The sequence below is a fragment of the Micropterus salmoides genome, unplaced genomic scaffold (genome assembly GCF_014851395.1).
Source record: "Micropterus salmoides isolate LMB-PRFRI ecotype aquatic unplaced genomic scaffold, ASM1485139v1 Ms_hic_scaffold_2, whole genome shotgun sequence".
NCBI classification, from domain to species: domain Eukaryota; kingdom Metazoa; phylum Chordata; class Actinopteri; order Centrarchiformes; family Centrarchidae; genus Micropterus; species Micropterus salmoides.
Window position 1 is genome coordinate 4,363,200 of NW_024041150.1, and position 13,703 is coordinate 4,376,902.

Sequence of the window (13,703 nt, forward strand, 5' to 3'; positions counted from 1 at the left end):
TCGCTGATTGTCTGTGTCAATCTGTGTTTGTATATGTTCCCTAATTCACTGCTGTCCCTTAACCACACACACACTGGAAACACAGCTGCAGCATCGGGCGCCGTTACTGTTGTCTGGATCATCTCGACAGCTCATAAACACACAAGCGTCGCCCAACTCTACACCTCCTTTGGTGTGTGTGTGTGTTTGTCAGTGAACTTGCCAAACACTGTATTTGCTGCTGACAGGTGACCTCTGACCTTGAGGTGTGTAAGAGTAGTGATCGAAATCTGCTTTTCGGCCTCACTTGGCTCTCATAATGCCTGTGTGTGTGTGTGTGTTCCTGCACACGGCCTCAAACCTGCAGCTTTATTTAAGCATTAAGATAAACTCCTAAACCTCTCTCGCTTTTTCTGTAAGCCTTCGTTCGTTCGTAGTAGTGTTGCGAGTTAGATTCAGCGAATTCTTCTTTAACTACCCAAACTAAACATGATGAATACCACCTTTAATGAGATGTGGTCAGTGTAATTAATTTCTATAACCACCGGAGAAGATTTTCCTGTTCTGCTCTGTTTGTGTTTCATTAATTGTTGCAGAAGAGTAAAGAAAATAATTTCACACCTTTTTCAACTTTCTGTTATTGTAAATCAGCAGACAAAAACAAACAACAAATTTAGCAGCGTCAGTCGTCGCATTAGGGGACCAAAACTAAATCTAAGGAAGCAGCATCTCATGTTTGCTCCAGCAGATCACTTTCACGCCTTGAGGTTATTTGGGCTGATTTTGGGTCCGATTCGCACCTCGTGACAATCTCAGGCGTGTTGCTGATCTGAGGCTCGTTGGAACAGATTAACTGCCTAAATGATCCTGTAGTGTTGAGGTGCAAAGTCTCAAGGTCACCGACTGGATCGGAGGCTCTTCTATTTTGAATCATAAATACTAAACATGTTTCATTAAACAGCGATGGAACACAATAGCCAATGAGAGCGCTATACCCGGGAACCGCCACCAACCAGATGTTGTGTACTCACAATAAATTGTTTAAACCATGATGATTCTCAGCCTCGAGTTCATCCACCGTTTTTCTTCAGCACACACAAGGTCAACCAGCTGACGACGGCACTCGGCCTCCATGTTTGTTTTATGTCTGAAGTCACATTAGATCACGCGAGATTCTGTGATAATCCCCATGAAGTCCCCGGAACCGCCATTCTGAAACCTTTTTCTTAAATGCTGGAGTGTAACGGATGTTTGGTGTGTTGCTCAGGCTTTCAACAAAGTGATGTAGTCCGCACGCTCACAGCGGGAGGGATGCCGTAGGTTAGTGCTGGGTAATAAATCAATAATTATTGAGATATAATCTTTGAATCAGGAACAAATTAACTTAATCTTTCTTTTAAGATATTTATTTTGTTGTGGAAAAAGTTACTGAAAAAAATGTACTTAATTTTCCTCGTGCATATTTAGTTTAGTTTTGAATCTTCTACCTCAGATTTGTTAAATGATCCACTTGTTTGGCATCAAGTGTTTGTTCCGACCATCTGGTTTCTTCGACCTTTGCTCGGGAGCAAAAATCAACCTTTAAACTTGAAAGATTTGTCCAGATTACATTTTTTGGTCTCCCAGCTTTACCGTATACGTCATGTGGTATTAGTAATGCATTATTTAATTATTTTGTCCTCAGAGGATAACAAGGTTACCACAGTTAAAGAAATAGCTTGGTGCATTATGGATTAATGAGCCTAACCTGCCAGGCACAGTTTTTAGACTAGCTTTGTGCTACTTGAGCATCTGAAACTGCAAAGATTAATCAACTGTACTATTCGAAAATACCTAAAACTGTGTTTAAATTGCAGCCTCACTGTCCTGTTGCTTTACCTGCATAGATTTGTTTACTATTTGTGTGTCCTCGGGTCAACCTCTGCACGTAATGTGGTCACGTCTCTTTGCGTTAATCCATAGCGTAGTGGTTTTATGCTGCTGTGGATGGGGCCTCCTGTCAGTCCATTAGATCAGTGACAGTCAGTAGTATCCTGTTTAACCCCCATAAGCCTAGCAGACCACTCACTGAGACAAAGCGGCTCATCCGAGACAGCCTGCAGCGGGATCAACCCCGTGACCTTTTGATGAGGTCGGGTCACAAGGTCAGCAACGGTTATTGCAGCCGCGCATCAGCTCGATGTTGGCTTTCTCATAGAGTTGTCTCAGACGTTTATGGAAGTAATTGTGGACTTAATTTGTGAACTAATTTTTTCTTGATTAAAGGGGGGTGTGGGGGGGTCAGATTCTGTTTAATGTTTCTGCTCGGGCATCCTGTCCCGAAGTCGACAAACTTTAGCTTGCAGGTTTATTTTTGATGTCAGTAGTTGAAAAACATCTTATTTTAAGGTAATATTATTATATTTTTTTTGGTCAAACTTGGTTAGTTTTGATCTCATTAATATAAATCCTTAAATCCACTGACTCCGACTACGGCGCGTTACGGCTGCTTTTGAGTTGATGCTTTTGAGTCCAGACCAGACGCGACCCTGAAGCGTCCCTGAATCGGCTCTCCGATCCGCAGAGAATAGGAAGCAGATCTGTTTTTGCCGCGTCAAGCAGCGCAGAGCAGATGAACCAGGCAGGAAGTCAGACACAGAACGGCATAGAGAATCCGCTCAATTTTCAAAATAAAATACCCTGTGGAGATTCCTGATTGTAAAACAACAATAAACACAGTTAAAAAAAGAAATAATAAAAGAAATAATTCAACTATATAGCCTACTTAATCACAGTAGAAGCACAAAATGCATCAGCAAAATCAGGCCGGCAAAACGCTCTGATTCTGAAATGCTCCTTGTGGGAAATGCAGCCTGAAGTTAACGAACCAAAACGGGGTCACACAGAGCTGTGAAGGTAGTAGAAGCACAAAAGGGACAAATGGCGGCAGGCCACACGCCCCGCTGCTGAAATGCTTCTGAGATGCTGCCAGTGGACCGCAGCGCAGCCGTAACGTGCTGTGGCCGGAGTCAGTGGATTCCTGGCGTAAATGCCCACGTTGTCTGCATGTGGATGTGGTACAACAGCTCAACATGAACCCTTCAACGTACGTGTTCACATTACACGTGGGAATGTCTTCTCTGTATGAATGAATGAATGAATGAATGGAGGCAGCTGTTGTCGTTGGGCTTCCACAGAGCTTCAGCAGTTATCGGCATCAAGTTTAGTGGCTGGACTTCAGTACGTTAAATGTTTCTCTCACGGTGAAGAGGTTACGTCAGGCTTTGTGTCTTGTGCACGAGCGTTAGAGTTTCAGCAAAAATATGTATTGCAGACCTCTAACTTTATGTTGATGTCTCATGTCACAGAAGCACAGTAAAGGGGGGGTTTAAACAATCCTGATGTTGTTTACGAACCGCCAGTCGCTACCCGCTTGGTGGCGTCCTGGTGATCTTGGATGAAAAGCGGCTTCAGTGTTTTCCGATGGTTTGTCCCAGTGTGGATGACGACGTGTCCTTTTGCTCTTCAGGTTTGAGAGACTGGAGGTTCTGGCAGTCTTTGCCTCCACTGTTCTTATCCAGCTGGGAGCCCTGTTCATCCTGAAGGAGAGGTGTGTATGTCTCCCTAACACACATACAAACACACACCTGAATAATAAACCAAAATTACATTTTTAGTAACTTTAGTCGGCATTTGGAGCCGGAATAATAAAATGTCTTTGTCTGTTACTTTGTTTTTTTTGTCTACGTCTCTCTTTGTCTCAGTAATTCTGTCTCTTTCGATTAAAACTTCAATTATTTTCTTAGGGTGACTCAGCATAACAACCTAATTATTATTTCCAAAGCAATACCCAAAATACTTCCAGTTGTTTCTCTCCTTTGTTATGAATTTCACCACATTGCGCCACTCGTTTTTTTTCTCCAGTCTCAGCCATCAAACAATTTAAAAAAAACAATGAAGTAATTGGACCCCAGGGCATTCCTGAAATCTCTCTAACAAACCCGTTTAGATCTATTTCCCTCCGTCTTTCACGTGTTTGCATGTTTTTAATTTTGCATTGCCAAATATAATGATAATAATGATAATAACCTATTATCAACATACCACCTTATTTTTTTATTTGCACAAAGACAATTATTACATTCAAGCAGTAGTAACAATTGCAATGTAATGGCTCGAGGTTCTGCATAGTCCAACATAGGGCTGGACGATATGGCAGATGTTTGCTACTGAGTGAAAGTTGAAGAAACCTGATGGTTAATTGTGGTTTAAACTCGTCACACTTGATGCCAAACTTCACAAATCTGAGGTAAAACATTCAAAACAATTATGATAAAATCTTTTTCAACACACATGCATGAGTAAAATTAAGTAAAAGCTTTGTCCTTTTTCCTCAACAAAATAACCATCTTAATAAAAAATTAAGTCCTTATTTGTGTATGATTCAAGTGAATAAAATCAAACAGTTATTGAATATTTGTAATTGAAAAACATTATATTGCGATAATTATTGTTTTATTGTCCAGCCCTAGTTCAACATAATAAACATAAAGGACAAGTTTGGCAAAATAATTTAAAGTTACAAAAATTACAAATTAAAAGCAACACATAAGTCTTTAGTTTTAGCTTTACAATTTGTGCAAAATTTTTAAAGTGTCCAGGTAGGATTTTAAATAAGAAATAAAGACAGTGAAGTTTGTTTTCTGATTTGCTGGCATGTATTTGGAATTTTACTAATAAAATTATGAGATTAATGACATACAGTTTATTGGCAGAAATTATGTGTTTAAATAATATAATAGTATACCATCTTTTTTTGAGATTGAGTTGAAGATCTAATGTTCTATTTAAGAAGAGATTGAGGTCCTGCCAAAGAGTCTGACTAACAGTACATTCCCAAAAAGGATTAGTTAGTGTTTCATCTGTGTTGTGACTAAAAGAACAAAAAGGGTCAACATTTGACATATATCTTGCAATAACAGATTTAACAGGATTTTCAGGGAGACCTCACGCACTTTATCAGAGACAAAAAAATTCCTTGGTAAGAGCCATGTTTTTTCCCAGTCTATATTAACAAGATTAGATTAGAACAGATTATTCCAGAAAAATACAGAGGTAGGCTTACTGATTTATTTGTTTCAGTTCCCTTATACATTTATTAATTTGTTTTTGTACTCAAAAAAGGATCTGAATTACTTGTATAAAGTTATGGCAGTGCAGTTGGAGGGATAGTATCACTGGTAGTTGATGAGAGCAGCATTTTTAATACCTGAAGGAACAGCATCAAAAACAATTGCAAATTCTCTAGGAGGCACAGAAATTTTATGTTCTGACAAAAACTCAAAAGACAAATTGTTAACAGACGCCTCAGAAAATCAGACTGAACAAACTTGGTTGGTTTCAGTCACGGGCTAATATGATAGTTCAGTGTTCAGTTCTCGCTAACTTGTCAAAAATTTATATTTGTGTACAAATTTGGCAAAGCTGTCCTGTTAGAAACCTTCTGAGACAGCAGTTCAGCCCGTAGCTTCATGTGCAAAGTAAGGTTGGGGGATCAGTTTCAGTTTAGTGATTCTGATTCCAACCCCTTCACCACAGTTCTTCTTCATCCTCCTTGCTCATCTTCCACTTCATGGCTAAAATGAAAGGAGTCTCTGGACTAGCGGGGGAAAATATAGGTCCTGGCAGATAAGAGACACTTTCACGGACTTTAAAATGCTCAATCGGGAGCTGAAATATGCAGAAAGTTTGGAACCCATGCGCAGAACTGAAACCCACGTGAATCCATGGTTCTTGGAAATTTGGAACCGGTACTTGAAACCCAACCCTTGTGCAAAGACATAACACACATAAGAAACACTATTAACCAAGTGGATTGCAATAATGTGTGTGTGTGTTTCTGTGATACAACCTGTTTGTCTCTCGCCATCTGAGAACACATAATAATTTAAAGGGATGGACATGGGTTTACTCTTAAAGGAGAGGTGTGTGTGTGTGTGTGGTGTGAACTACTGAATTTTTTAGGGCTGTGGGAATGTCACTGCCTGGTTGTGTCTGTCATTGTGACACAAACACACACACACCTTCAGGCGCCCTGTGCGGGGTTGTCTTGCGGTCAGATCTCGGGGAAGGGAGGGGTACATTTCCAGAACAATAACACACAAACACACACATACAAGAATTCGGGTTAAGTCGTCACGCTGCAAACCCTTTAATGTGCAGACACATGTGGTGTGTGTGCGTGTGCGCATTAATATATTTGGCTGCTTGGCTGAGACTTAACTGACCGACTCTTAATGTGGCACAAGAAAATACTGGGTTCTGATTGGATGGCAGGTCAAACATAGTTCAGATCAACAGGTATATCAGACTGTAGGTGGTGAAAGTAACTAAACTAATGTGTTTAAAGTAACTACAACACACTTTACAACCTGGACGACACAGAAAAAGAGACTGAAGAAACGACGAGTCCACTTATAGAGACCTTAAAATAAAGTTGTTGTTGTGTTCCTCGCCTTCACCTCCATTCCTCATTTTTGAATATGAAGACATGTTTTCATGAAGTGTTATTTAGTTCTGCTTGAACTGTTCGAAATGGGCTATAATATATGATAAAAAGGGACGTCCGGGGTCTAGAATGGATAAAGAAAATGTGTTAATCAATGATCAAAATAAGAAAGAGCTTTAATGCCAAGTAGTATTTTAGACTTATGAGGAATTTGCTGTGATGATCAGGTGCCAGACATAAACCTACAGTTTACATAAATAAATGTAAAGATATATAAATATGTAATAAACATATATAAAATAATAATAGAACTGCATTACTTCAGACTTTTGTCGTGCAAACATATTACAGGGGGAGAGGATTTGTATTTAAATAAATATACTAATATTAAATATAAAAATGTAGGAAAATGTGCAGTATGGCAGTTTGTGCAGTGCTATGCAAAATTTTACACCAGATATACAAGTGCAAACATTTACCCTTTGTATTGTATATTATATATTTTATAACTGGTATTTTATTATAAGTTACACAGTTGATAAAAATGTGATGCAATATAATGACTGATTCTAGGCTGTGGTTCCTGCTGGTTTTCATTCTTCTTTTACTTTCTGAACCCTGCAGAAACCCCGAAGACAGACTAACAGTGACATTTCTTTCTCTCCCTCTTGTGCTGTTGTCTTTGTTTTGCCATTTCCCTGCATGAGTGAGACTGCACACACACACACACACACACACACACACACACACACACACACACCACACACACACACACACACACACACGAGAGTAAGGTTGCAGTACAGTGCATGTCCTGAATTGCTCAGTAGGGCAGCAGCACAGAGGGAGGAGACAGACGTGTGTGTGTGTGTGTTTGTCATTTAGCGTTTTTCATGCATGTGGATTTGTGTGTGGATAGAGTGTGTGCTTGTTAAAGTATTTCCTGTTTTCTCTGTCTGTTTGTTCGCTCCTTGTCTCCTTTCATTCCTTTCAATGCTCACTCTCTCTCTCTCTCTCTCTCTAGCGCACATTCAGAGTAGTCCCACCTGGCCAGTGTTGTTGAATGTGTTTGTTTCTGTTTTGTCAGTGTGGAGCGCTTCATGGAGCAGCCTGAGGTCCATACGTAAGTATTTCCACACACAAACACAAATTCCCTCCTCATCCTCTAAAATAAACAGACACAACATGATATACTCCTGTGTCTCCTTCTGTAACACACACAGTGCCAGCTGTTGTCGGAACAGAACATCCCGAACATTTGGGTCAGACGGAGCGACGAGCAGAATTACATTCAGACTGACTGACAGCTGTTCATTGTTAGCTTCACACTCTGACAGGGTGTATTTGCGTCCATACCAGCAGAGTTAATTAAACACGTGCCGATTGAGTTCTCGCCTCAGGGTAACGTCAGCTCCGTCAGAGAACAAACAACAAATGTAAAAGCTTATAAAATGTAAAACAAAATGGGGGGGGGGAAGAAAGTTTGTCCAAAAGTTGTTGAGGTGAGCCGCACAGCAGACATTTTTATTCTCAGCTCAAACTCAAATAAATAGTGAAATTGACATGAAAACTACTAGGGTGTGCTGTTGTTTCCGGCCCCTTCACCACAAATCTTTTCAGTGCTTGACGACTTCATCCTCTTCCTCCTTGCCCATAAAATGAAAAATATGTCTCTTCACTAGCAGGTCGTCTCTGGGGACTCGTCTCTAAAGCCTAAAGTCGGGAGTAAATCAGCGGTTGATCGGCGGTCACCAGTCATTATGGGTGAACTACTAAACGACGCATCACAACGGCTTTCTGACACATCGCCGACGCCTGCCAGATAACTAGCACGCCACATATCTGGAGGAGTCGGCCGACTCGACATCCACATCCAGCCAATGAGAGCTGGCAGCTACTTTTTCACTGCAAAACACTTTTTACTCCCCTCCAGCTCTCTGTAGCTCAGACGTTCCTACCTGCTACCTGCGTGTGCTGATCCATCATTCCACACAGATTCTTTGTCTTTATAATTTCTATCTTTATAATAACAAACAACAGCTGTTTCGTCAGTAGGTTCGCGTCATTCCCGTTTCACATTTCACGTGTGTTTTCTTAACAAAACGTGGTTTGGAGACCTGCGCCGGGTGACACAGCCGCTGTCAGCTCGTGTAGCGTGTGACCCCCTGTCACCGATCAGTCACGCAGTGTAAACGCCACAATGACTTCAAGACGGCAAGTTGTGTAGTGTGAACGTCTGTCGGCCGACGCTGACAGTCGTGTAGTCTGCACGAGGGTTCAGTAAAATATTTATTGAAATCCTTTGTAGACATCATTCGTTTCCCTTCAGTATAAAAGGTGAACATCAGCTCACCTGTGTTTTGTACCCGAGCTTTAGACGTTGCTACGCTTAGCGTTAGCTGGATCTGGGGTGTCATTGTAGCTGGGAGAGCGCGACACGTTGAAGACAGATTGGATCGGCTATCGACGATTGAAGTGACACTTTTATGGACTGTAAAATGCAGAAAGTTAGGAACCGATACGCAAAACCGAAACTCGAGTGTCTTATCGAATCCAAGGTTCTATGAAATTTGTACTCGATACCCAAACATACAACTGCACATGTAAACACGTCTTCCCATGTAGACTCCCAGTGTCAAGAATCAACACATCTTGTTCGTTTAACCCGTGAACAAACTTCGAAACGTGAACTTGCTGCACAGAAGTACTGAGCGGAACAATGTAAAAAATGTGTTTAACTGTTAAGGTTTCCTTTTAAGAGTTAAACCAGCAGCCTCAGCTTGACACATGGAAGCAGTTTGTAGAAAGATCCGTGCATCAAATCACCTAAATGTCCTGTCACTGCAGGATTTGAACATTGAGAAGTCTGATTTTCACTGTTTATTTATCCACTGTCACTGTCGCTGTCAGGCAGACAGTCTGATAAATGAAGGCTGATTTGTATTCGAAAGGAAATCTTTCTGTTTATCAGTTAGTCTTGGACGTCGTGTCTCTCTCTCTGTCTTTCATTGCTCTTTTACCTCTCTCGCCCAGCACCTGTTTTGGTCGCTCTCTTCCTCTGTAGTTTGCGCTCTCTCTCTCTCTATCATCACTCCATAATAAAACAGATTAGTGGCGGCTTTTTTAACCTAAAACACAGAGAGACTTAAACCCGTCTCCTGTGACAAGATTACCCCCCCCCCCCCCATCCCCGCCTCTACTGTTCTTCTCTGAGTGGATGTGATTGGACGGCATGAGAGACGGCCGCTAACCAGAGGGACAGGTGTCTGCTGGGTAGAGAGACAGACACACACATTCTTTCTCTCTCCCTCTTTAATCTGTTCTTAGAGGGAGGTGGAGTTGGAGGGCTTTATCGTCCAGTTATTGTTCTCACCGTCGGGCAGCGCTTCGCCTCCCGCTGATTGTTTGGACCAATTTTTAGGCTCTTAAATGGATTGTCCCATGTGATTAGTGTGGTGAAGAGTACAGTTGCGTTTGCTTGCGAGCGGGCTTTGGAGCTCTGTATTAAATATCTGTTTGGTGTTTGTAAAAGTTATGATCGACAAGATAAATAAAAAATGACAAACCAGATGAATTTTCTCACTTCGGTGGAAATTATAGTTGAGAGAGAGAAAGAGACTCAAATTCAAAACAGGCGTATTTAAAGCTTCAACAAAAATGAACAAATAAGAACAAAATCTGGCTGCTGAGGTACAAGATGCTCAAAGATGCGCTGCTTCCAGTGCACATTTGAACCGCAGTAGAGACGTGTCAGAGCTCTGGCATAACCAGAACACAATATGGCTGCGTCTGGACTCGTTTCACACTTCAGTTTTAATCAGCGCAGCTCTTTACACCTGCCGTGCTTTGTGCACTTGTACTCTCAGCGCCTGGCTTTATATTATTATTACTTTATTTGCCAGGAACATTGCATATTGATAACATTTCGATGGCAACAGTTAAAAACACACTCAAACATTAAGAGTAGGTCAAGGTTCAACTTTATATTAATAAACGACGCTCTTAATGTTGTGGAGAAGGATCGGTGGTTACTTGACTTTTTCAAACTGCGGGATACGTTGAAACCAGTAACTGGCCCATCCATAGTGCTGACATGAACCACCAACGGCCTCTTGGGTTTGTTAAACATTTCTCTGCTTGTTAAAGATGTTTTTCAGCTTGTTTTTTACAGTCAGACTCCCTGTGCCTCTCTGCAGTGGTCGTCTGTTGGTCGGGACGTTCGTCGCTCTGTTCTTCAACCTGTTGACTCTGCTGTCTGTGAGGAACAAACCCTTCGCCTACGTCTCAGAAGGTACGCTCAACCCCTCCCAGTTGAACCACTTCATCCCACTGTGTTACACGCAGCTTCGCTTCAGACCGAACACCATCGCACCTGATTTTTCAGCTGTGTTTTTGTAAGCGGCGGGGTGGATTTGGGTTTCTCCTCTGGGTGGTTGAGGTTTGGTAATCCTCACTGGGGAACGGGGACAATTTGGATTTTGTTATATTTTGGGGGATTACTGAAGTAAAATGAAATGCCGGCACACTGTTTTGTCGGTAGATAAACTCACAAACGGCAGCAGTGAGATCAGAGGTTAGTCCCTTCCTAATTGCAGAAATAAGTAAGTTGAAAAACCAAACAAACAAAGTTTTATGAATTTATGACAATATGTGTTTTTCAGAAGATTATTTTTGGGGTATTTTTGCAGCACAGAGGGACAGAAAATATGTTGCTGCCTTGGAGCCTGATGCTGGTGGATTAAAATGTAAACGTAACGCTCTACTATCTCCTCTCCAACCATAACTCCATTGACTCATTTGCGGCCATCAACCACACGTGCATGTCAAACACACACACATGCTAGTTAAACCAAGAGGACATGTCTTGAAATTGAAAGCCCTTAAACACAGTTTGGAAAACAGACATTCGGAGGAAGCCAACCCTCCACTTAAACGCTTTATTCATGTATTGCATTGATGTTTCATGACGCTGTTCCTCAGCCTCTAATCTGGCAACCGACCAAATGCCTAATAAGCATCATAAACACGGAGACCAAAGTTATGATCTCATAGACTGATCAGTGGTGTTAAGGGCTAAGGAACTAGTGATAGATTTATCGGCTAGATGATTAATCTGGCCAATATCTGGCATTTTAAGATAATCTGCATCGGCCAGTACCTTCACTCACAAGGCCTATAAACAAAAAATGTCTGCAGACACATCTGCAGCAGCCTTGTCAGTGAGCTGTCGGTGAACGACCGGGGAGCTCGGTGAAACCCGTGCCCACAGAGAAGAGCCTATTGTCGGCCTCCATCCGTGCGCCTTCCCCCTCTCCTGGAGGTGAGGACATATTTTTAGTGATTTCTCTGCGCCCCTGGTAGTCTGCTGGTGGAACTCTGGTCACAAATGCTCTGTGGTCCGCCTCGCAGCGGTGGTCTCGGACCGCTCTCAAGTCAACTCTGGATCGGTTGGTTTCTGGTGTGAACACCATTTGAACTAATCACAGGAAGCGTGACATTGTTTGTGTGATTGACACATAAAAAGAAAGACAAAGTGCTGCAACAGTCAAGAACAGCAGGTGGGGAGTTTGACTGGTGCTGGTGTGGAACACCTGTCTGATGGTAACGCAGGTGTCCTGAAGTGTTCCTTTCTTGTTTCCTCTACCTATTTATCCTCCTCTCTCCTCTTCCTTTTCCTCCTCCCTTTCCTCTCCTCCTGTTTCCTCCTCTGTTTCCTCCACTTCTCTCATCCTCTCATCTGTTTCATCCTCTTCTCTCCTCTGTTTCCTCCACTTCTCTCCTCCGTTTCCTCCTCTTCTCTCCTCTGTTTCCTCCACTTCTCTCCTCTGTTTCCTCCTCTTCTCTCCTCTGTTTCTTCCACTTCTCTCCTCTGTTTCCTCCTCTTCTCTCCTCTGTTTCCTCCACTTCTCTCCTCTGTTTCCTCCTCTTCTCTCCTCTGTTTCCTCCACTTCTCTCCTCTGTTTCCTCCTCTTCTCTCCTCTGTTTCCTCCTCTTCTCTCCTCTGTTTCCTCCTCTTCTCTCCTCTGTTTCCTCCACTTCTCTCCTCTGTTTCCTCCTCTTCTCTCCTCTGTTTCCTCCTCTTCTCTCCTCTGTTTCCTCCACTTCTCTCCTCTGTTTCCTCCTCTTCTCTCCTCTGTTTCCTCCTCTTCTCTCCTCTGTTTCCTCCTCTTCTCTCCTCCACTTCTCTCCTCTGTTTCATCCACTTCTCTCCTCCACTTCTCTCCTCTGTTTCATCCACTTCTCTCCTCCACTTCTCTCCTCTGTTTCCTCCACTTCTCTCTCTGTTTCCTCCTCTTCTCTCCTCTGTTTCCTCCTCTTCTCTCCTCTGTTTCCTCCTCTTCTCTCCTCTGTTTCCTCCACTTCTCTCCTCTGTTTCCTTCTGTTTCCTCCTCTTCTCTCCTCTGTTTCCTCCTCTTCTCTCCTCTGTTTCCTCCTCTTCTCTCCTCTGTTTCCTCCTCTCCTCTCCTCTGTTTCCTCCTCTTCTCTCCTCTGTTTCCTCCTCTCTCTCCTCTGTTTCCTCCTCTTCTCTCCTCTGTTTCCTCCTCATCTCTCCTCTGTTTCCTCCTCTTCTCTCCTCTGTTTCCTCCTCTTCTCTCCTCTGTTTCCTCCTCATCTCTCCTCTGTTTCCTCCTCATCTCTCCTCTGTTTCCTCCACTTCTCTCCTCTGTTTCCTCCTCATCTCTCCTCTGTTTCCTCCACTTCTCTCCTCTGTTTCCTTCTGTTTCCTCCACTTCTCTCCTGTTTCCTCCTCATCTCTCCTCCTCTTCTCTCCTCTGTTTCCTCCTCTCCTCTCCTCTGTTTCCTCTTCTTCTCTCCTCTGTTTCCTCTTCTTCCCTCCTCTGTTTCCTCTTCTTCTCTCCTCTTCCTCTTCTTCTCTCCTGTTTCCTCCTCATCTCTCCTCCTCTTCTCTCCTCTGTTTCCTCCTCTCCTCTCAGGCTGACTCACTAGCTGTATGAACGGTCTACTGATGAATGAGGTCAGTGTGTGTGTGTGTGTGTGTGTGTGTGTGTGTGTGTGTGTGTGTGTATCAGCTGTCTGCTCTTGCAGTCTCAACATCACTTAACATCTGACATTTTGGGACGGGAGGGGGATAAAACAACACACACATAAACACACACAGGCACTTAACTTTGCCAAAACACACAATATCTCTCACTCATTACACACACACACACACACACACACACACACACACACACACACACACACACACTCTCTCTCTGACGGAGCGAGACTA

The 13,703-nt window shown here is 42.6% G+C and overlaps 1 protein-coding gene across 1 annotated transcript in view; it reads left to right on the forward strand.

Moving 5' to 3' along the window:
- slc30a6 (solute carrier family 30 member 6) overlaps positions 1-13,703 on the forward strand; it is a gene marked incomplete in the record, with an annotated part of 262,873 nt that overhangs the window by 223,831 nt on the left and 25,339 nt on the right. The window contains 3 exon segments of the mRNA XM_038730405.1: positions 3,488-3,568; positions 7,554-7,589; positions 10,663-10,757. Coding sequence (XP_038586333.1) covers positions 3,488-3,568; positions 7,554-7,589; positions 10,663-10,757 — 212 coding nt within the window.